General features: G+C 39.1%; 1 protein-coding gene across 2 annotated transcripts in view; it reads right to left on the bottom strand.

The window, feature by feature from the left end:
* The window catches only part of SAMD13 (sterile alpha motif domain containing 13), a 48,985-nt gene extending 24,987 nt beyond the window's left edge, over positions 1 to 23,998 (bottom strand). Inside the window, exons 1-2 of one of the 2 annotated variants that reach the window (XM_052637903.1) lie at positions 23,989 to 23,998; positions 19,246 to 19,330 (exon numbers count right to left, since the gene is read on the bottom strand). In XM_052637903.1, the coding sequence (XP_052493863.1) occupies positions 19,246 to 19,330; positions 23,989 to 23,998 (95 nt within the window). Of the gene's footprint in view, positions 1 to 19,245; positions 19,331 to 20,705; positions 20,790 to 23,988 lie in introns of those variants that run through there. The other variant, XM_052637904.1, reaches the window with a different exon arrangement.
* Between the last annotated feature and the right edge of the window lie 1,137 nt (positions 23,999 to 25,135).

A 25,135-nucleotide genomic window follows, 5' to 3' on the forward strand; every position in this document is an offset into this window, starting at 1 on the left:
ATATGCTTTTCACTTATTGCCTACTGTCAGCCTTCTAGCTCCTTGTAAACTGGCTACTGTGACCTGATTTTTAGGAAACTAAGGCTCAGAAAAGTTAAGAACTCACCCCAAATCACATAGTACATAAAACCAGGATTGAATTCCATACATGTTTGTCTCCACATAGATTATTTTCCAGCCCATACTTACTGATACACTAAATGTTTACTAAAAGCCTACTGTCCTCTCAGTGCTGTGCTTAGAGACAGGTTACGAGGATAGGCACGCATACCCTTCAAGGAGCCGGCACGCTGGTAAGAGGAAGCAGACATGTAAACAGTGTACTCTAAGTGTTAGAACTGGGGAAATGAACTGGTGCTTCTGAGGATGCATGCACCGGAGGGCTTGGATAATGCTGCTTGACTAGGATACTTGAAAATTTTTAATGCAATTCTGAAAGGCATCACTTGCTTCAAACACACACTCAGTTCCTCCCTGAGAGGGGAATTGTGTGCAGAAGCACAAACATGCAGGCACGCATTGTCACTTCGAGGTTGTTTATGTTGAATAAGATAAATGACTTTGCTGGACCTGTCCAGTGGTTTCAGCAACAGTATTAAGAAGAAACCTTGAGGTAGTCCAAGGCCACATCATGGTGGGGGTTCAGGAGACCAGAGTGCCAAGGCCAGATAAAATGATGAGAACATTTCAGAGGATGGATTTAAGCGTCACCTTTCCCCACTGGGAAAGCCATATGTTTCCTCAAGGACTGTTATTTGTGGCCAAACTGAGATGCTTTGTTCCCTTTTAAATGGGCCATTCTCTTCACATCTTTTCTCATAACAAACATGTCCATGTCAAACTCCAGGAGGAATTTAAATGGTGCTGTTTGAAACACCTCCCAGACGGTGGCTCCCTTTGTGGCTGCTAATTTTTCACTAATGAAATGAGATGGCAGATACAAAAGTTCCATTATCATTTGGTATTTGTTATTATTGTCACAGCAAAATATTTCCTAGAATATAATATAAATATAAAGATGATAAGTTCATGAATATATTTCCAGGCATGGAGACTTTGAAAAAATATATATATGCATTTTTGCCTTATTATAAAAAAGACTAGCAAGAAAAGAACAGCAGAATTTGTCTCCAGTCCCGTCACTTATTCAAATCAATGTCCCCATTTAACACTGTCACCTTTCAATCCCTGTGCATATGATTGGGAACATCATGTATGGATAAAAACTATATCATGCATGAATACTTCACACTGGGAACTGATTATCCCTTAATTAAACAATCATCTCACTTTTAGAGAGAGCTAAAGAGACATAACCGTGAGGACAGAAATGCAATAAATAACAAATTTGGCAGATACATGCAGATTAGGACCTTATGGTGAATGTTTTCATGTTGGCACATGATAATTTAAAGTGCTAGCAGCAAAAGTGTCCATTTCCCTTTAATTTTATTAGTGGAAACAGGTGAAAAATATTTGAAACTCTTTGTTGGAATTTAGTGTCTGTATATTTTACAGTAGTTATGCTTGTATAGATTCTGAAGGTTGATAAGACCAGAAGGAAACTCTGGATAAATACAGCCCATATGGGATTTTAAAACCCCATTATACTTATTAATTGCATTTCAACTTTAAAGTTCAGAACAAAAGTTACTTTCTACTAGTTAGTATATTATGGTGACATTTATTTATCACGCTACTCCTTTTATAAAGCTAATTCTCAATGTTACTTGTGTTTCCACTCAGAAACACACTTGAACTTTGTACTATTTTGATCTTTATAACTTACTTTTCAAATTAAATTAACCTACTCTTTGGTCATATCTTAAAACAGCCTTTGGCTAAAAGCAATATAATTTTGATCATAATAAATCAACATTGATCTCTTGGCCTATGGACATAGCTAAGGATGAAGCAACCAAATGAGCTTTAATTTTATCTCTATTTTTTTTTTTTTCTCCCTCTCCCTTCATCCTAGCAAGTAGGTATCTGGCTTAAAGACAGCCAGAAAAAGAGAAAGGATGATTCAAAGTTTCCTGACAGGACATTTTTCATTTTTTAATATCCAGCTACGTAAGAGTTGACTGCATTTCACTGCCACATACCCAAGCAACAAAAGTACTGAAAGAGTAAATAGCTCTTCTGTATATTCCAAATTCTTTAGCTTGGCACTCAGGGATTTAATTCAAACATAACTTTCTAGGCTTCTTTCCCGTTTCAAGTTTGTACTGAAATCCAACCAGTCAACATCCTGGACCTTCCCATATCCACAGCTTTGGTTATGCTACTCAAAGCCCTGTTTGTTCAGGTTTTAAGGGTTAGAAGTCTACTTATTTAAAATAGATACTGGTTAAATATCTCCTTCCTAATAAACCCAATCAATCTTTCATTCCCATCATCAATTACTTTTCACCTGCTCATGACGAGTCTGGCCCTTAATCAGGCTTGGGAACTTGCAGTCTAGTGAAAAGGAAAATCTCAGGTCAGCTGCATGACGAAGAATGGTTTTAACCTGTTCCCTGCCTTATTACAAAGAGCAGTTAAGGAAGAAGAGGAATGGCTTGACGGAGGGAGGAGGGCAGTGTGACTCAGGCTGTGTTAGGTGTGTGGAGTCCAGAATCCAGAGCAACACCAGGATCAGGTCCCAGGAAGAGAGAGGTCAGTCTTCCTGCATCATTTCTTTCCTAAGAGACATCTTCCCTCAGGCTCACGCGTCTCCTCTGAAATCACACGGCACTCTGTCCTTGGCATTCCTCTGCTAGGAATGTCTCCCAAACACCCTACTCCATGTTTCTGAAAACAAATCTGCCTTTTCCCCCACCTGTTCTCAACTTCCTAGCACAAATAAAGACCTCTGACCTGGTGGAAATAAAGACATTCCTCTCAAGAGGACTCCATGCATTTTTGTATTTTATTTGCTATCAGATACAATTCACACCCACATTCACACTACACATAAACATAGGAATGTTTCATACCCCAGTAAATAATATTAAAGACAACTGCATACAGACGGCCTGCAGAACTCCCCCTCCCTGCTCTGAGCCAGGCACAGTGGTCACTATTCCAAAGGACTGAATGTGGCTTTAATGCTTTAACAAACTCGGTTTTCCTTCATAGGAATATCAGTAGCACACCAGAATATATGTAGAAAGCAGCAACCCTTCGAGCTGCTAATGTATAGAAGATATATAATGCATGTTTGTGAATTCTGCTGACTTTGATAGGAACTCCTTGTTGTTATCACACTTAAAATATGATGATATGATTAGCTGACTCTGTAGTTTTGCTCATCTTACTCTTTTGAAATGTATATTTCCTTAAGGTAGCTATTTACAATGGACAAATGGTATAACCGAACAGACTCAATCCTTAACCCAAGTTATCATTTAAGTTAAGGGAATAACCAAACATAAACAAACTTTTACCATAAGACAATATGTTAAGACTGAATCGTGTCCCCCTGACCCCCAAAATTCCTATGCTGAAGTCCTAACCTTCAGTGTGCTAAGAGTCGGACACGACTGAGCGATTTCACTTTCACTTTCATTTTCATGCATTGGAGAAGGAAATGGTAACCCACTCCAGTATTCTTGCCTGGAGAATCCCAGGGACAGGGGAGCCTGGTAGGCTGCTGTCTGTGGGGTTGCACAGAATCAGACACGACTGAAGCGACTTAGCAGCAGCAGCAGCAGCAGCCCCCCTAAATTCCTATGCTGAAGTCCTAACCCTCAGTGTGGGCTAGGGCTTTTCGGAAACAGGGCAATTAAGGTTAAATGTGGTCATGAGGGTGGGGTCCTAATCCAACAGGATTGGTGGCCTTGTAAGATCTGCACGCATGCAGTGAGGAAAGTCCACCTGAGGACGTACTGAGAAAGGCACCACCTACAAGCCAGGAAGATCGCTTTCTCCAGGACTGAATCAGCCAGCATCCTGAACTTGGGCTTCCCAGCCTCCAGAACTGTGAGGAGTATGTTTCTGATGTTTAAGCTATCCAGTCTATGGTATTTTGTTAGGGTATCGAGTGGACTGATAATCATACATCAGAATGAGCAGCCAGCCATAAAATACTAAGGAATTAATTTTAGCATCATTAAGAAAAATAAAACTACCAATTACAAGTATCACCATCAACTACCACATATTCTCTGATTCAAGAATCCACAGAGATGTTATGGAGAGGGAGGTGGGAGGGGGGTTCATGTTTGGGAACACATGTAAGAATTAAAGACTTTAAAATTAAAAAAATAAAAAGCTTAATACTAAAAAAAAAAAAAAAAAAGAATCCATACATATAGCACTCTGACTTATCCTACCAAATATATCCACAGGAGGGTTACGACATCAGATTCTGATTAGAAAGGTCATGTTGCATGTCTGAATTAGTGGCTCACTTTCCCCCTCTCCTCTCCACTGCCCCCCTCTTTCTCTTTTCTTCTTCCTTCTTTTTTCCTCCTTCCCTCTTTCCCACCCTCCCTTTCTTCCTTTACTTCTAACTAACTATCTGTTAAGAAGTATTTGGTATTTAGCCACTTACATGCCTTGGGAGCTTTATTTTATTCTCCCATGTGTTTAGTAGAGTGGAATCTTACATTGTGATCACTCCCTGTTCCAGACTGCTGTTCCCTGGAAAGAACAGCGTGCCAGGAACCCTCACTCAGTGTGTTCAGGTAGACTCAAGCAGTATGGTTGTGGGGTCTGGGAAAGGTGGATGAAACCGAACATCCAGGAACTACCTAGGGAGCTGGCTGCAATCTCCTCCTTGCTTTCAAAGAACACACATCTAAGGACTGATGATTATTTACTTGACAACACAAAAGGACAGGAATACAAGTAAATGAACAAAAGCTGAAGCCAGTGATCAGATGCACAATTACTTCTAACAGCTTCCTCTTCCTCCTTCCCTAAGGAACTTGGCAGGACTTCCAGGCAAATAAATAAATATTCTGTGAAGTTATTTATTTAACCCTAGATGTGACTGATTACCTTAGAATTAGATGCCTGACTGATGTGTGGGTTGCTATACACATAAACATTGCTGGATTTTTTTTTATGAGGTAAGTAATGGTAGCTATTGTTACTTTTGTTATATGAAAGGTCTCTTTAATAATTCTACAATGAAGTCAGAGTTTCGAAATTTGGCATGTTAGTCACTCAGTTGTGTCCAACTCTTTGCAACCACATGGACTGTAGCCCACCTGAATTCCTCTGTCCGTGGAATTCTTCAGGCAAGAATACTTGAGTAGGTTGCCATGCCCTTCTCCACGGGATCTTTCCAACCCAGGGATTGAACCCAAGTCTCCTGTATTGCAGACAGATTCTGTACCATCTGAGCCACCAGGGAAGCCCTACCTAAAAATTCTAGCAACACCAATAGAAATTCTAGTAATACCAATAATAATTTCTAACTTTATCCTAATATCTTACTTCTATCATTCACTTCCTAATCTTCTAATTCACATTAAGAATGACAACTTCTTTAAATTTAATAATTAGCTTAATATTTAATAGTTAACAATCCTCAGAGAGGGCTATTTCAAAAGTTAGTATTAATGCACATATGGCCAATTAATTAATGACAAATGAGCCAAGAATATACAAAGGGGAAAAGATAGTCTCTTCAATAAATGGTGATGGAAAAACAAGGGAACGATGTGCAAAAGAATGAAACTGGAACACTACCTTATACCACATAGAAAAATTAATTCAAAATGGATCAAAGATTTGAATGTAAGGCCTGAAACCATAAAGCCTGTAGAAGAAAACATAAGTGGTAAGCTCTTTGACATCAGTCTTGGTGATGATTTTTTCTTTTTGGATCTGACTCCAAAAACAGTGGCAACAAAAGCAAAAATAAACAAGTGGGACTAAATTAGACTAAAAATCTTCTGCAGAGCAAACAGAACCAACAAAGTGAAAAGGCAACCTACTGAACAGGAGAAAATATTTGCAAATCCAAAGTACATAAAGAATACATATAACTCCACAGCAAAAATAAATATTAATAAACAATCAAATTTAAAAATGGGCAGAGGATTTGAATAGACATTTTTTCAAAAGAAGATATGCAGATGGCCAACAGGTATATGAAAAGATGTTCTACACCATTAATCATCAGGGAAATGCAACCAAAACAATAAGGAAATATCTTATGCCCTTTAGAATGGCTATTACTGAAAAAAAAAAACAAGAGATAACAAATGTTGGCAAAGATGTGGACAAGGGAACCCTTATGCATTGTTGGTAGAATTGTAGTATGGAAAATAGTAGGGGGTTCCTGAAAAAAATTAAAAACAGAACTACCATACAATTCAGCAATTTTGCTTCTGGGTATCTAACTAAAAGAAAGAAAAACACTGATGCAAAAAGATATAGCTCCCCCACATTCATTACATCACTATTTACAATAGCCAAGACATGAAAGCAATCTGAGTGTCCATCACTGGAAAATAAAATGTGGTGTATATATATATAAAATAGAATAGTATTCAGCCATAAAAAGGAAGTCTTGTCATTTTTGACAATATAAACTGAATGTGAGGGCATTTTAAATGCCCTTTGCAAGTAAAATAAGTCAGACAAAGAAAAATACATAATCTCACTTATATGTGGAATCTAAAAATAAAATATTTTAAAAATGTAAATCCAAAACCATAGATAAAGAGAACAGATTGGTGGCTGCCAGAGGTGGGGGGAGGGGTTGCAAAGCACTAAATGGTTGAAAGTGGTCAAAATGTACAAACTTCCAGTTATAAAATAAGTAATTCATGGGGATGTAACATTCAGCATGGTGACTATAACTAATAATACTGCACTGTATATTTGAAAGTTGTTAAAGACAGTAGATCTTAAAAATTCTTATCAGAAGAAAAAATCTAACTCTGTATATGATTCATGTTAACTACAGTTATCGTGGTGAACATTTGAATTATCTTGGTGAATAACGAATTATTATGTGGTATATCTGAAACTAATAGGTTATATGAAAACTATATCTCAATGTTCAAAAGTTAGTATTTCAATATTAAAGTGAATTTAAAACTTTTCAACATTCATTACTAAGAAAAGTATTAATTATACTACTAATTATAAAAGAAATGTTAGTTCCAAAATTTAGTCTTTGCTTCATAATGAAACAACCAACTGAACACAAAGCCAGAAGAAGATGGGGAGATACATGAGCAAGAAAAGGCATGATTTTAATAAAAATAGCTTCTTTCAAAGGTTGCTAAACTTTGTTGCTGTGAGCATTCTATTGCAGTAGAGCTTTTCCACTGTGGGGTGAGCGGTTGGTGGTGGTGGGGAGACAAACTACTTGAAAAGTTGCTAACTTACTAAAAGCATCTATTGTGTGTGGGAATATTAGTTCCTCCTCCCTCCTAGGAGAAAAGGAAAAAAGGGAAAAAAGACTAACTGATGAAAAATAGAGTAATAAGGCTAAATGAATGGCGAAAAATAGTCACATTGTATACTTGTAAGTTGTATAGATATGCACATATATGTGAAACACCGAGAATTTTTTATAATTTATTGAAAATTCTACATGATTAAACATAAATCAATAGAGTGTCATGTACCAAAGTTTTGATTAATTCAAAATCTGTGATTCTGAAATCCATAAAAAAGAGAACACTATGATCCCATTTGTTCAATAAAAGTTTATGTCTCCTTCATATACATTGGGCTTCCTTGGTGGCTCAGACAGTAAAGAATCTGCCTGCAATGCAAGAGACCTGAGTTCGATCCCTGGGTCAGGAGGATTCCCTGGAGAAGCGAATGGCTTCCCACTCCAGTATTCTTGGAGTGGTATCCTGGAGAGCCCTCATGGACAGAGGAGCTTGGCGGGCTGCAGTCCACGGGGTCACAAAGCGTCGGATGAGACGGAGTGACTAAGCACAGCACAGCACACATATATATGGATACAGAGCACTCTATACAGAAACCGTCTAGAAGAACACACTCCAAACTATTAAGATGGCTCCCTCCTAGTTATTTAGTTATTTTAAAACTTACTAGAAATATCAATAACCTCAGACATGCAGAAGACACCACCCTTATGGCAGAAAGTGAAGAGGAACTAAAAAGCCTCTTGATGAAAGTGAAAGAGGAGAGTGAAAAAGTTGGCCTAAAGCTCAACATTCAGAAAACTAAGATCATGGCATCCGGTCCCATCATTTCATGGGAAATAGATGGGGAAACAGTGGAAACAGTGTCAGACTTTATTTTTTGGGGCTCCAAAATCACTGTAGATGGTGACTGCAGCCATGAAATTAAAAGACGCTTACTCCTTGGAACAAAAGTTATGAGCAACCTAGATAGCATATTCAAAAGCAGAGACATTACTTTGCCAGCTAAGGTCCATCTAGTCAAGGCTATGGTTTTTCCAGTAGTCATGTATGGATGTGACAGGTGGACTGTGAAGAAAGCTGAGCACCGAAGAATTGATGATTTTGAAGTATGGTGTTGGAGAAGACTCTTGAGAGTCCCTTGGACTGCAAGGGGATCCAACCAGTCCATTCTGAAGGAGATCAACCCTGGGATTTCTTTGGAAGGAATGATGCTAAAGCTGAAACTCCAGTACTTTGGCCGCCTCATGTGAAGAGTTGACTCATTGGAAAAGACTTTGATGCTGGGAGGGATTGGGGGCAGGAGAAGAAGGGGACGACAGAGGATGAGATGGCTGGATGGCATCACTGAGTCAATGGACGTGAGTTTGAGTGAACTCCAGGAGTTGGTGATGGACAGGGAGGCCTGGCGTGCTGCGATTCATGGGGTCGCAAAGAATCGGACATGACTGAGCGACTGAACTGAACTGAACTGAATCACTATGAATCCAACATGCAAAATAAAAGCTATAATCTTTTTTAAAAAAACTATAATCTTGACAATGCTTATATCCATTCCACCCCTGCATCCCTGACCTGAGAGAATCATCCTCCCCAACCTCATGTTCATTTAAGCTTTCTCCTCATGCATGTGTGCAAGAGCTTGTTTTGGCTTTAACCTGTGCAATATTGTAGCTTCTAAACACAGGTGGCTGTTGAGCATTAAAAATCAAACTAAGAAATTGGGTTTTTCATTTTAACTAGTTTAAATTAAAAAACTCGAATTAATGTAAATTATGTTTCTGATCAACACAACTTCATTGTTTCAGTGTGATAACATTTCCCTTTAACCACTGCATTGCCTAGACACTACTTTGAAGTTCAATCAGATGCAGCTCTCTTTCTCTAGTTTTACACATAAACACATGGCAATCTAGTTGGCATCTATACATTGATTCAAGATAAATGATCTTTTCTATGCACCCATGTGACATTGTAATGTGTTTGATGCAGACAGCACAGGTTATAAGACTCTCTTTGTATGTTGTAATTGATAATTAATAATCTTACAATTTCAATCATAATAAAATATTTTAGTTAAAAATAAGTATGGATACATTTTAAAATGTAAAAAGGAGGCAACACCACTGATGCAGAATCAAAAGGAGATGCAGAAACTAGCACCAGAGTCAGAACAGTAAAGAAAAAAAGAGCCTGACTCAAAGTATGTTGGAAATTTCATGATGAACAGCAATTGCAATTTATTGGAGCAGAGCAAAAGGGAAAAAGCTGTTTGAAAATGGAGAATATTAAGAGACATTTTTAGCAAAGACGTGGTGAATTTGGTAACTTGCTTCTCAACAGTCAAAAAGGACTAATAACATTAGTTACCTGTAATCAAAATTCAACGTCCAACAAAACATTTTGAAGTGATTTTAAACAGAATCTGAGCTCATAAATTTGTCCAGCTATAAACAACTTGGATTCTAGCACAGAAAAAGAATACAGTTTTTTCAATAGCTATGTTGTTATATTCAGTTTTAAGGATATTATGATAAGATACTAAAAAGGCAGTTTATCAAAAGTGAGACATTTTTCAATCAAGCCATCAAACAATTGCCCAAAGAATGTAAGATCTTTTTAACAGTCTCTAAGATCAAAGGCAATGGCAACCCACTCCAGTACTCTTGCCTGGAAAATCCCATGGATGGAGGAGCCTGGTAGGCTGCAGTCCATGGGATCGCGAAGAGTCGGACACGACTGAGCGAATTCACTTTCACTTTTCACTGTCCTGCATTGGAAAAGGAAATGGCAACCCACTCCAGTGTTCTTGCCTGGAGAATCCCAGGGACGGAGGAGCCTGGTGGGCTGCCGTCTACGGGGTCGCACAGAGTCGGACACGACTGAAGCGACTTAGCAGCAGTAGCAGCAAGATCGATTGGTTCAAATTTGGAAAAACACAACTACTTTTCTTTAGCTTTAGATGAGTAGTGCGACATCAAAAGTGAAAAGTGTTAGTCATTCAGTCATGTCTGACTCTTTGTGACCCCACCGACTGCAACATGCCAGACTCCTCTGTCCATAGACTTCTCTAGGCAAGAATACTGGAGTGGGTAGCCATTCACTTCTCCAGGGGATTTTCCTGACCCAGGGATCAAACCCGGGTTTCCTGCGTTGCAGGCAGACTCTACCATCTGAGTCACAAGGGAAGCCCATAACATCAAAGACACTGCCAAGTTCATACTTGGAGTCTGCTTTATCTCAGAAGACTTCCAAATTTAAGAAGAAATGTTACCAATTTGTGGCCTGAAAAACTGAATTCCTATTTAAATATTTTTAAATGTTTTATATTTGTTGAAGAATAACTTCAGCTAGATTTGAAAAAATTAAATCCTATCCTGGTAGATGGTACTTCAGCCACACTAAGTTTACAAAAATCTGGTTTCAATATACTTTTAGAACAGGAGACATATTTCATTGCTTCATTCTACTGTATGATACACGTGTTCAGTTTTTTGAAGCAGACTCCTGAAAAGTGTCAAGAATGCCATTGTTAAATCATTCCATAAACATTTGTAAATGCCACAGATCAATGCCAAACAATGGAACTCTTAAAAGAAATAGAGCACATTTAAAGATCTGTGTTCTTTGCCAATACTTGTTAAGTCATAGAAGAAGTATAAAAGACTTATTGTATTGCTAAGTCCAATTCAAGATTTCATTAAAACAAAAAATGCTTTCCCAATATTCAATAATTAAAGACAAAAAATAGCAGAGAAATTTATATTTTCTCATTGATATATCAGACTACATGTAAATGAGATTAATTTGAAGCTCCTGAAAAACAAAAAAAGGAAATGCTGATTTGTAACCTAGGTAAAGAGGCACAAAATTTTGTGTTGAAATTGAAACTTTTCAGAGTACAATAAAAATAATTTCACACATCTTTCTAACATAAATCAATTTTAAGAGAAATTTGAAGGATGATTTATTGGATAAATTTATATGTCTTATAAATGTATGTAATACACTTTTGAATTTAATGCTAACAATATGATTTTTTTGAGTATCAGCAAATTTATTTAACTTAGACAGTTTTGAAACTGATATGCTATTGCTTCCAAGTCAAATCAAATCTACAAAAGAAGAACCAGGAACTTCCCTGGTGGTCCAGTGGCTAAGACTCCCTGCCCCTAATGCAGAGGGCCCAGGTTTGATCCCTCATCCGGGAACTAGATCCCACATGCCACAATTAAGACCTGGTGCAGCCAAGTAAATGAACAAAAAGTAAATATATAAAAAAAGAAGAACCAGTTGTGTCAATGTACGTGAATGTATTAAAGGAAAATAATTTTTGGTACTTGATTCATTTATAAAAACTTTTAAGAAGTATTTGGGTATGTGATTCTACTTTTTCAATCACAAATTTTATGAAATCTAATAGAGAGCAAATATTTATAATAAAATTTTTGCATCCAAAGTGAGACATACTATAAGTGTAAAATATACAGTGGGCTGATATAATTTAACACAAAAATATAAACTATCTCATTAATAATGTGCTATATTGATTGCATTTAAAAATGATAATATCCTGGGTATTTTCAGTCAAATATAAACTATATTAAAAATAATTTCATCTGTTTAAATATAACCACCAGAAAATGTTAAATTACATCTATGGCTCAAATGTCATTTCTAGTATATATCTGGCACTAGCATATATCCAGGGAGAGGGCAATTGCACCCCACTCCAGTACTCGTGCCTGGAAAATCCCATGGACGGAGGAGTCTGGTAGGCTGCCGTCCACGGGGTCACTAACAGTCAGACAGGACTGAGTGACTTCACTTTCACTTTTCACTTTCATGCATTGGAGAAGGAAATGGCAACCCACTCCAGTGTTCTTGCCCGGAGGATCCCAGGGACAGGGGAACCTGGTGGGCTTCCGTCTATGGGGTCGCACAGAGTCAGACACGACTGAAGTGACTTAGCAGCAGCAGCATATATCCAGAAACGGAATCGTTGAGTTATAAGATATTTTATGGTTCAACACTGGAAAATAATGCCAAATTGTTTTCCAAAGCCACTGGACATTAGCATCAACATTACCAGAGAACATGTTAAAACACGAGCTCCCAGGCCCTTGGAACAGAAACTCTGGAGGTGTGGCCCAGATGCCTGTATTTTAACATGCCCTCCAAGTGATACAAATTCACTCTGAGAAACACTGCCTAGCGTGACTTAGCACAGACTTATAATATATCTTATACTTGGAAGAAATATGCCATTTTGAAAAGGGAAGTCCTGTCTTTGTTAAGTTATGGTCATAGTATTGAATGTTTCCATCATTTACAAATCTTGGGTACTTAGGCTTCTATAGCCCCCTGGGAGTAAGAGCTGTGCCTCTGGTGAAAGAGACTGAAAGCTACCTTTGACAGCCTAGTCACCCCAGTGCAGAAGAAAGGGCTCAGGCTTCAAAGCCAGACTGTACACCTAAATACCAACATCAGGACTTACAAGCAGTGAACTCTTAGAAGGTTTTTTACCTCCTGGAGCTTTGGTTTTCTCCACTATAAAACAGAAATTATAGCACATACCTCAAAATATGGTTGTTAGGATTAACAAGCCTCACACAAAGTGCTAGACACAGAGAAATGACTCCATAAATAATCGCCTTGTAAAACTAAAGCTCTGAGCAGTAGCACATGGCCAGTGAATAAGGTCATTATCCTAGGCTTCTTGGGAAATGATGCTTTGGGAAGTACATTGTCTAATAAAGCAACTATATTTTCCATGCCTGGAAAACAAAATGGAAGCAACTGTGACCCCAATTTGAGCAGATCTCAGAAAGAGCCTTAAGACTCTATATTTTAGGGATTCAGTATTATAATCTAACTCTATCTTGGCCAACAGGTTAGCCAATAGCCACTTGTTATATAAACTGACATTGCTATTTCTGATCAAGGTGGAGTAATGGGGCCCAGAACTACCCTTCTGCCTAAAACAACTAAAAAAATAGACAAGATGTATAAAACTGGCACTCAAGGCATTGGACACAGGCAATAAAGAATAGTGGTCCCTGAAGGATGGGAAACAAGCATGGTAGCCCTAGCCACTTACTGCCTGAAGAGAGATTTTAGGCTGTGCCCGGGTGCAGAGTTCCAGAGAGGAGAGAGCTACAGAGAGAGAACTCTGGAGATGTGTAGAGGTTTCCCTTCAAGTGCTCAGCGGAGTACTGATTATCACATACACACAAGGAAATAAGCTGGGGAAAGAATCATGAAAAAGAATTAGAGACAAAAATCCTTAGAAATCACACAGAGTTGGGAACAGTGCTTGTTTCTATCTTCCAGAGAGGAATATCGCATCACTCAGGAGTATTGGTTAGAGTAGAAATGTGGGTCTTATGTCAATAAAAGGAGGAAGAAAAAGGGTAAATACAGCTCTAGTCCTGACTAACAATACTTGTTAATAAAATAAGGCTTAAAAGGATCAATTGCTTGTTTCCAACTAATTTAAGCACATCCCAGGACGAAGATCTGGAATATTTACAGGAATACAAAATTATCCAACATTCAACAAGGCCAAATTCAAAACACCTAACTTTCAATAGAGAATTACCAAGCATGCAAAGAAGGAGAAAAATATGACTCACAGTGAAAAGAAAAACCAATCAACTGAAACTGACTGAGAAGTGACAGAATGAGTAGACAAGGACATTGAAACAATTTTATGACTATATTTCATATGTTCAGAAGTAGAGGGAAGGATATGTAAAGTGAAGACATGAAAGATTTAAAAAGACCAAGCTGAACTTCTAGAGATGAAAACTTGTTTGAAATGAAAAATGCATTGGGTGGGATTAACAAGAGATTACACATTCCAGAAGAAAAGATTAGTGAACTTGAAGGAAAAGCAATAGAAACTATCCAAAAATGAAACACAGAAAAAAGACTGGAAAAAAGTTAACAGGGTATCAGTGAATTGTGGGGCAATATCAAGTGATCAAATAAACCTAGAGCTATAACTGGAGTCCCCAAAGGAGAAGTGGAGAGGGACCAAAGAAAATTTAAAAAATAACAGTTGAAAATTTTCCCCAGCAATCCCACTGCTGGGCACACACTGAGGAAACCAGAATTGAAAGAGACACGCGTACCCCAATGTTCATCGCAGCACTGTTTATAATAGCCAGGACATGGAAGCAACCTAGATGTTGATCGGCAGATGAATGGATAAGAAAGCTGTGGTACATATACACGATGAAATATTACTCAGCTATTAAAAAGAATGCATTTCAATCAGTTCTAATGAGGTGGATGAAACTGGAGCCTATTATACAGAATGAAGTAAGTCAGAAAGAAAAACACCAATACAGTATATTAACGCGTATATATTGCTGGGGTCGCAAAGAGTCGAACACGACTGAGCGACTGAACTAAACTGAACTGATGGAATTTAGAAAGATGGTAACAATGACCCTATATGCAAGACAGCAAAAGAGACACAGATGTAAAGAACAGACTGTTGGACTCTGTGGGAGAAAGTAAGAGTGGGATGATTTGAGAGAATAGCACTGAAACATGTATATTATCATATGTGAAATAGATTGCCAGACCAGGTTCAATGCATGAGACAGGGTGCTCAGGGCTGGTCCACTGGGATGACCCTGAGAAATGGGATGGGGAGGGAGGGTCAGGATGGGGAACACGTGTACACCCATGGCTGATTCATGTGAATGTATAGCAAAATCACCACAATATTGTAAAGTAATTAGTCTCCAGTTAAAATAAAAAGTAAAAAATAAAATAAAAAAAATAAATTTCCAAACTTGATGAAAACTAAACCCATAGATTCCCCCTCCCAAAAAACGAACTTTAAACACAAGAAAGATGAATAAAACTACACTGAGTCTCATAATCAAATTGCTCACAAATCAATGACACAGAGAAAAATTTTAAAGCAGGCTGAAAAGAAAGACAAGAAAAAAAGGAAAAATGTTTTTCTTGTCTTAAGATTGGGAACAAAATTAGGATGTCTAATCTCACCACTGCTATTCAGCTTTTTACTGGAGGTCTTATTCAGTGCAATAAAGTAAGAAAAAGAAAGGTATCCACAGTGGGAAAGAAAAAGTAAAACTGTCTTTATTCACAAGACATAGCTGTCTATGTTAAATATCTGATAGAATCTATGAAAAAGCCATTAGAAGTAATAAGTGAGTTTAGCAAGGTTGTAGGATACAAGATCAATATAAAAAAAACTACCATATTTCTTTATACTAGCAATAAACAATTAGAAATTTAAATTTAAAAAGCATTATCAATAATGGAGCTTCTCTGGTGACTCAGTGTTAAAGAATCCTCTGCTAATACAGGAGATGCAAGTTCAATCCTTGGGTCGGGAAGATCTCATAGAGAAGGAAATGGCAGCCTCCTCCAGTATCCTTGATTGGGAAATCCCATGGACAGAGAAGCCCGGTGGGCCACAGTCCATGGGATCACAGAAGAGTCAGACATGACTTCACAACTAAACAACAACAACCACTAATAATAGTATAAAAATATGAAATATGGAGGGATATATCTGACAAAATATGTGTAAGACCTGAACACTGAAAACCATGAGACACTGCTGAGAGAAATTAAAGAGGACCTGAGTAACGGGTCAAAATGCTGTGTTAATGAGTTGGAAGACACAATATTGTTAAGATGTCAATTCTCCTTAAATTGATCTATAATTCAATGCAATGCCAGTCAAATGACCAGCAGGCATTCTTTTTTGGTAGAAATTTACAAGCTGATTTATATGGAAAAGCAAAGGACCTAAGAGTGCCAAAACAAGTTCCAAAAAGATCAAAGTTGGATGGATAATACTACCTGATTTCAAGATTTATCATAAAGGTATAGTTATTCAAACAGTGTTGCATTGGCGTAAATCTATACAAAATATCAACGGAATAAAACAGAGTCCAGAACTAGATCTACAGATATATGATCAGTTATTTTTTCAACAAAGTTGCAGAAATAGTTCAACAAATGGTGCTGGAACAACTGGATCTCCAAAGGCAAAAAAACCAACCACTGAAACCACTATCAACAGTAAGACTTTAATCCTTATTCCACATTATATACAAAAATTAACTCAAAAATTATAGTCCCAAATCTAAGAAAACATAAGAGAAAATCTTTGTGACCTTGAGCGAGGCAAATGTTTCTTAGATAAGTGACACTAAAAGCACTATCCATAAAATAAAAAATTTATAAACTGGACTTCATCAAAATTTAAAACTTCTGTACTTTGAAAGGCACTGTAGAGAGAATGAAAAAACAAGTTACATACAACAAGAAAATATTTTCAAATCATGTATATAACAAAGGACTTGTATCCTGAATATGTAAAAATTCCACATAATAATATATTAAAAAACCAGCCTAATAAAAAGATGGACAAAAGATCTGAACAATACTTAAGAAGATCTATAGATAAAACAAGCACATAAAAAAAAAAACTCAACATCCTCAGTCATTACAGAAATGAAAATTAAAACCATACCTAATAACCAAGGAGAGAACTGTAAAACATTGATAAAGGAAATTGAAAATGATCCAAAGTAATGGAAAGATATACCATGCTCTTGGATTGGAAGAATTAATGTTATTAAAATGGTCATACTACACAAAGCAATCTTCAGATTAAAAAACAAAACAAAGCCCACCCAATGAAATGAAGAAGACTGATCACACCAAGTTCCTGAGGATACAGAACAATTGGAGTGCTCACACACTGCTGGTGGGAATGCAAAATGGCACAACTTGTTCGGAAACCAGTCTGGCAATTTCTTACAAAGTTTAGCATGCACCTACCACACGGCCTTCCCCGGCGGCTCAGCCGGTAAGGCGTCCGTCTACCACGCAGGAGACCCAGGTTTGATCCCTGGGTCGGGAAGATCCCGCTGGAGAAGGAGACGGCAATCCACTCCAGTACTATTGCCTGGAAAATCCCATGGACAGAGGAGCCTGGTAGGCTACAGTCTATGGGGTTGCAAAGAGTCGGACACGACTGAGCGACTTCACTTACTTACTTACCACATGGCCCAGTCACTTCACTCCTAGATACTTATCCAAGAAAAATGCATATGTTCACACACACACCTGTACACAAGTGCCCAAGGCAGTTCAGTTGTAACCCTAATAAACGGGAACAACCCAAAAGTCTATGAACAAGTGGGTGGACAAACAATGAACAAAGCGTTGTATATCCATACAATAAAACATTACTTAGTAATAAAAATCAATGAACTATTGATACATATTATAACATAAATGAATCCTAAATTAATTATTCTGGGAGAAAGAAACCAGACCCCTTCCCTCTCCCTAAAAAAGTATATTCTGAATAATTCCATTTATATAAAAATCTAGGAAAAATAAACTAATCTTCAGTGAGAGACTACCAGTGTTGCCTGGGGAATATGAGGGCAGAGAAGGGTAGGAAGGAGAGATTATAAAGGTTTATGAGGAACCTGTGGGGATGATGGATATGTTTGTTATCTTAATTTTGGTAATGGTTTCATGGGTGTATACAAATGTCAGAGCTTATCATATTTTATACTTTAAACACAGGCAGTTTATTATATGGCAATCATATTTCAATGAAGCTGTTAACTTTTAAAATTGATTTAAATTGAATAAAATTAAAAGTTCAGTTCATCAGTTATATGAGTCACATTTCAAGTTTTTAATTGCCACATGCAGCTCGTGGCTACCATGGTGGACAGTATCTGTGTAGGACATTTTCAACACTGCTCAGGGTACTGTTGGAAGCAGTTGGTCTAACCGACACATTAAAAAAAGCATCTCTTTCTTTCATTCTTCCTCCATCTACTTTCCCCAAACTTCAAACATGGGATCAAGCATGGAAGCATGGCATTGATACATAAATTACAGGAGAAAAATTTAAAGCAGATTTTATTAAGTTTAATGTAACTTTAATATAAAAGAAACCTTCTATTCATAAACATATACAGCATACTATTTTTTCATTTAGTTATCACAGCTTCTACAGATTACATTAGCTTCTTCCAAAGCTCAGGTTGAAGGAGATTTTAAACTAAAATGACAGGGAAAAAATGAAACAGACAATACTATCTTGGAGCATACTTCTTCCTTGTGGTTAGAGCCAAAATATAACTCCTAGAATAAATATTTTTTCATATACTTACAGATATTTTATGTCTGAAATATGTAGCATGTTTCAGAATACACCACATAATGCAACTAAATTTTCCTATTTAAAAGTATCAAGCATATAACTCACAATAAATATAATCAGATGTTTCAACTGTAAGAGCAGATGTAAAAAAGAGACTTTGGTATATACAGAAATGTTTCACATTCAAGAAACAGTTTATAAAATGAGGACAGAGAAGTTGTTAAACTTAGTATTCTTACTGACACTTTTCCTTCCCTTCCTATAGCTTTCATTTTTGAGATGGGTGGTTTTATTCAAAAAAGACTCGATCTCTCTTTTCTGTTCCCCCTCACGCACGCACGCACACACACACACACTGCACCCCCCCTCCATACCCCTTGTAGCCTACGGACTTGGGAGGCAGAGTCTATGTTTGCTCTGTGTTTTTGTTTCAATATTCAGAATTCAGGGCTGGAATCTTCAGCCTTCCCTGTTTTAAAGCCTGATACACTAACCCTTTATGCACTTTGATGTCTGAGTCATCTCTTAGAAATGGAATACAGAAAAATGGAATTGAGGCTGGGGGGAGAGGGGAAGCTGGTCGCTAGTGTAGACCAATCAACCAAGACAACCCCCACAGTGTATTGTAGTAGATAAGCAAGAAGTATAAAAATAGAACCCAAGTCCCTCTGTTGTTCGCAGAAGCAGAACTCACAAGCCAGTTTCACTTACTTTTTTACACCGGCAGAGCCATTTTCCTTGTTTTCCATGTCAACAGATAGCATGGGGAGGCTGCGGGGTTCCTTTACTTCAGCAACTAATCAATAAGGGAGAAAAGCTCGTGTTTAATTCTTTGAAAGTGAGAGAAGAATATATATTCTGAATCGGAAACATAATGGTCCCTTTTACAGCCTCACACCAATTCACGTATATGTTTGCTTAAATCTCCAGTTCCCTCAGCGATTGGAGAGATGTGATTAAACCTAAAGAATTGGAGGAGACAGATTGGGGTGCTTTCATCTGTGCTGGCACTCCCTGCCTCGACAATAAGCATTTGCAAATGAAATTGAATCCTTGTTCAAAACAAGTGCTGTGTGAACTGGCACAGCTTCTCCCAGTGCCAAGCTCTCACTTAAGACACTGCAACTCATAAATGAGTCAAAGTCGACAAAAACAATCCCCCTTTTCCTCCCCTTTCCACCTCGGGCTGTGATTTCTTTTTTTCTTACTGTATTTTTTTTTTCTGTCCACTCCCACTTCTCCTCTATTTTTTCACTGCGATGCAAAAGAGCACTTAAAGCTTTTGTCAGCAAATATTCCCCTACCTCATATATTCTCATGAAAACCTTAAAAACCTGTCTGTGAGATGGCCATGCTCTGGTAAAGCTGGAAGCTCAGGAAAATGTCAGATAGCCCTTAACACAGAAAGGTGCTGCTGGTGTGTGTGTGTGTGTGTGTGAGAGAGAGTGTGTGTGTAAGAGAGGGTAGGCAGCTCATTAGATTTATGTAAAAATCATCAAAACATTCAAGGAGATATAGTAGCATCCATCACTTCGTCTTTTTGTTTAGTAGAACACAGAAAAAATAAAATCCCTCTACAATTAATATGCAATTAGCAAGATGAAAAAGCTACGAACAAAACTGCTGAAAAAAAAAAAAAAACTAGTTCTGAAACGAGCTTGTTCTTCTACAGCTGAAGCCATAAATTAAATACATTTCCTCTCAAATCACTTTATACTTCGGCACTTCTTCCCTAGGGATTACTCTGACATGACAAGTGCACCATTTAGTATATTCACAAGATTTTATCACTGTTACAGAAGTAGATGATTAACAAATAATACTGTAAGTGTGGGATAATCTTCACTGCTGACATACACGCACGCACACACACACACACAAACTTCCAGGCACTACACCACTTAGATCATTCATAGAGAAATCCAACATTTCATATACATCTAGATATTAACATACATCCACACACCGTTACAGAGTAGACAGAAGATAGTGCTGATTGCTCCATGCCAAAAGAATGATTTCACTTCAGTTGGAAACTGTTACACATTCACCATTTTCTAAGCATCTCAGAAACAAAACAAAACAAAACACACAATGATACTCTGCAACACCACACTACATAGTCTTATTATTATTTTCTTTTCTTGTGGAAGAGTAAAAAGAAAACCTACCTAGAAGCAACTAAAACATGTCATTTTTTATAGGCTTATCAAGAACAGCCAAAGAAACCCCAATGTTTTCTTTCACAAAGTAGGCTGGCAAAGGAATTCAATAAGGAGGTACAATTTGACACAGTGAAATAAAACCAGGCTGGCTCTCAGCCAACATGACGTTAGGAATCACACACAAGCTGCACCAACTGCCTTCTGGTTCATGGCTGACTTTTTAAAGCTACAGTGTGCCCGTTCACTTTTGCTAACTACCTTCAACACAATTAGTGGAAGTGAATGAATCACAAGTCCCCACGCTGCAGAATTCTCCCTGCACCTGTCTTGATCAAAGGAAAACAAACTGTATCCAGAGGCTATTATTTTCTCCCTCCCCTTCCTTGTTTCTGCATCATATGTCTTAGCTGTTTGGAGCATGAATGCCATGTGTCAAACTATCTTTTTTCTTCCCTGTGGGAGAAAAAATAAGAGAAAGTCCAGTGCCTAAGGGCTATATTCAGTGAACACCCAGAAGCTGCAGTCCTGTGTTACTCGTTTGCTGACAAAGTTCCCAGGGCTGGCTTTCAAGCTCTTTGTGAGAATAAGGAAAGCACTGCCCAGCAGAAAATCCTTTTACTTCATTATGCAGGAAGTAACATATTTCAGAGAGGATGCAAAGGAGATGACCAGATCACCTGAGAACTCCCACATTCTTTAATTTTGGCATTCATCCTACCAGATGAAGTCAGCCAAAAACTCAAAATAAAACAAACTTTATTCTACGAAACAAAAACAATTAGTCTGGGAGGTTTCATTTTACCAGATTTCCCCAGTTGCGTAAAGAGCATAATTCAACAAATTCAACATTTCTTTTCTATGAGCACCTGCTACTATATTAATTACATATGAAAAAGAAGATTTGTGCGAACCCCCAAATTCATAGTATCTTCCACCATCCTAAGTCCCAGTTCAGGAAAGGGGAAGGTGGAATAAAGGCCAGGCATGATCTTTTGATTAAGTTACCCTGGTCAATCTTACAGTTCTCTTGCTTGACTGGGAACTACTGCTCAAGGGAAACATTCCCATTCCACAAACATACTGTATATAACTAGAAACACAAATGATTGTCACTGAAATAAACAATCAATATTTGCACACTTTTAGGTCAAGATGTCAACAAAACCTCTCAAGGTAGCGCAGAAGGATCCCAGAAAAAGTCATTTCCTGCTGTAATACTGTATAGACGGCAGAATTGAGGAGAAAGCTGCTGGTCTCTCTTTTCTTTAGCAATTTTTAAGGGCACTAGAAAATCAGCAACTATAATCTAAATTTGCAATCTGAATTTCAAAGTCAATTTTCTTCCCCTTACTTACTGCAGGAATGGTATTAGAAATTTTCAACTTCTTGGAAGATCATCGCTGAGAAAAATTTCAAATGCTCTCTCTGCACATCTTTGCCATTGCCCCCTTGAAAGAGCAAATAGTAATAATTTAGGGAAGACTTCTAAATATTCTTTTATTTTTGAGTACTATTTTTTGAGCACAGCTCAAACAAGTGTTTTTTTTCTTGGTTTATCACCAATGATCAAAATGATGAACTCTTCTGGAGACAGAGGACTCTTTCACCAACAGATTCCATAATGCTTTTGAACTTGATCTGAGGTGTCTAAACTGTTTTCCAACTAAATTCAAATGGAAGGGGGCTGGGCTGTGAGTCCTGGGGGCAAGGGATAGAGAAGAGAGTACCCTGACAGCACCGTCATGGCACTGCTTAGAACAATATTAGGTTCAGCCCACCACTCTTGAAAGAAGAGAGGCAAAGCAAGTGTAGTTATACTGACTCTCATCAGATACCCTCACAGGAGAAAGGATTTTATTTCTCCAAGAATTTCTTCCTACGTGTAGAAGAGGGCATCCCTTACTGTCTTCCTTGTTGTGATAAAAATTTGCTTGTTAGACAAGGGTGTGGGTTTCAGAAGGTGTTGTGAAAAATCAATACCATTTTATAAAAAATGAGCCACATATCCTGACAACAGGAGGTTTCATTCATCAGCTAATTTCTAATTTTGGAGTAAACTGACATTTGTGGGTATAAGCATCTATACTAGTACTCAACCACTTCCTCCTCACTCCTTCCAACAAAGTGATATTAACCCTCTTCTCTGCTAATAAAAATTAAGTGTATTTGTGTGTAGTGTGGTGCCTGGTGTGTGTGTAGGGCACAGCATAAATGCAGTATGTGTGATAAGCGTATGCTGTGTAATATGTGTGGGTGTTGTACCTGTGGTATATGTGTGTGTTTGTGGTGTGCGTAGTGTCGTGGTATTCTTGTATTTGCAGAATAAGCAGTATGCATTGTGTTTGGCTGTGTGTGTAAGAGAAGTGAGAGAGAGATACAAACCAACAAGACCCTCTAATCCAGGACATCATGGGATGTGCTAAAGTAACTTCAGAGGTCCTCGTGCTGAGATTCCGGAGTATTATTTTCGGGGACACTTGGAAATGGGCTCAGATAGGAAGGGAGATGGGTCAGGAAGGATGGGAAACTGGTGCCTCAATCAGCTTCTTTTATTGATCTCTCATCCCCCAGTGAGCAAGCACCCTCCCGGGGGAACCATCCGCCCTGCCTTGCCTCCAGGTATCCGCCCGCAGGCGTCTCCAGCCCGGATCTCCGAGCGCAGACCTGGGTACACAGCGCTGCAGAAGTCATCTCAAGAAGTCGCCGAAGGGCAGGGCCGAGCTCAGCAGGGCCCTAGAGGGTCTCTAGGGGAAACTGAGGAGGGCCTGGAGAGGGGGCGGTGGGGGCAGAACATAGGGCAGGAGAGGGGATGCCGGAGAAACTCTTGAATCAGCGGTCAAGTCCGACAGCCAAACGACTCGCTTGTGGCACTGGTGACAGAGGGGAAAGTTTCTGGCTAAGATTTTCAAGAAGAAATCATTTGTCTTTGGGACTGGGGGCTCCCCAGGGGAACTCATCTTTGGAAAGGGAGTAGGGAGGTGTGGCGTTCGGTAAGCGCCCAGCCGAGCCTTGCCATCTCTTGCTCCCCTCCTGCTAGCTCCGCCCTGCAGCCCCCGGGGAGCCGCAGCGCTCCACGGGGCCGGGCACGCTTCTGCCCCCACTTCTACTCCCGGGTGACAGATAACACACTCTGGGGGTACAACAAGCTGCAGGAGCACCGGACACACAGCAGAGACGAGGGAGGGCAGGGCAGTTTTTCTCGTGGCTTTCTTCGTTTCCTTCCATCCTGGACAGGGGGGGGTAGGACGGGCGCGTTCCCAGTGCCCTCGTAGCACGAGCGATCACTTACCTCCCCGCATGGCCAGCGCCGGGAGGCTTTCCCCGGTGCAGAGCTCGCCGGCCGCCACGCGCCCAGCCCCAGTGCACCCGGCCGGGCGCGCGGGGCACGCCGGGACTTGTAGTCTCCGCCCTCGGGGCGAGGGTCCGAGGGCTGGGTCGGCGAGGAAGCTGGGAGGCCCGGGAGGGAAGGGATAGGGCCGGGGAGCTAAGAAGGTAAAGGGAGGACATTTGCAAAAACTTAAAACTTCCTGGGAGCTGGAGGTGTGAAACACTCCGAGAGAGCTTTTTAAACAGGGAGTTTTCAGGCTAATACCATTTTCTTCCTGTCTTATTCGCACGTGGCAATTCTGATGAAGTTTTGAGCTGGGGTTTGGCAGCTATGACAAGCAGAGATTTCCTCGGGCCAAGTCCACATTAGAGTGTTACTCCTTTCACCCAAACATAACAAGCGGCATCCTCTGCTTGGAACACCTATTGTGTGGCTCACTCAGTTGAAGCCCTGGTCATGTAAAAGAAGAGTGAATAATTGCCCATCACATTTGGAGAGCACTTTACAAAGCACTTTTTACTGACTTATTAGTTCATTTTATTAGAACCAGAAAGCAACACAGATACGCGGAGGAAAGCTAAAAAATGCAAGGAGTCTTTTGTATTCGCACTTCCGGAGGTTGGGGGTCCCCCCACCCTTCGCCCTCTCCGCCCCCCACCCCGACCCCCCAGCACAATTCTTTTTATCCTCCACCTCTTTTCTTAGCAGCTGGGAAGAGAGGGTAGGGAGGAGGGCTGTGTCGGATGTGGTGGGCGCAGTGAAAGAGGGAAGCCTGCTGTGAAGGACTTCCTTGAAAGAGCTGATAATAAATCTTTACTAAATATGGAAATAAGTGAAACCAAAAGAAGAACCTATGGATTGGAAGAATGAAGGGGGAAGGAAAAGGCAGGTGGCACAGATACAGAGACTGAATAGGAGGTAGTGATTAGGCTAGAGACAATATGAGAAAGTTGTATCCAAAAAATTAAAATGAAAAGAAAAAAAAAGCAAAATCAGGGATCTTTTAGAAGCCAGATAGACCTAGAATCTTGCTGCTGTCCTTTTGGAGCTAGTTCTGTGACCTTAGGTAAGTTGTTTAACCTCCCCAAACTTCTTTTTCATCTTTAAA

Source organism: Budorcas taxicolor, chromosome 3 (assembly GCF_023091745.1).
Source record: "Budorcas taxicolor isolate Tak-1 chromosome 3, Takin1.1, whole genome shotgun sequence".
In the NCBI taxonomy this organism is placed as follows: domain Eukaryota; kingdom Metazoa; phylum Chordata; class Mammalia; order Artiodactyla; family Bovidae; genus Budorcas; species Budorcas taxicolor.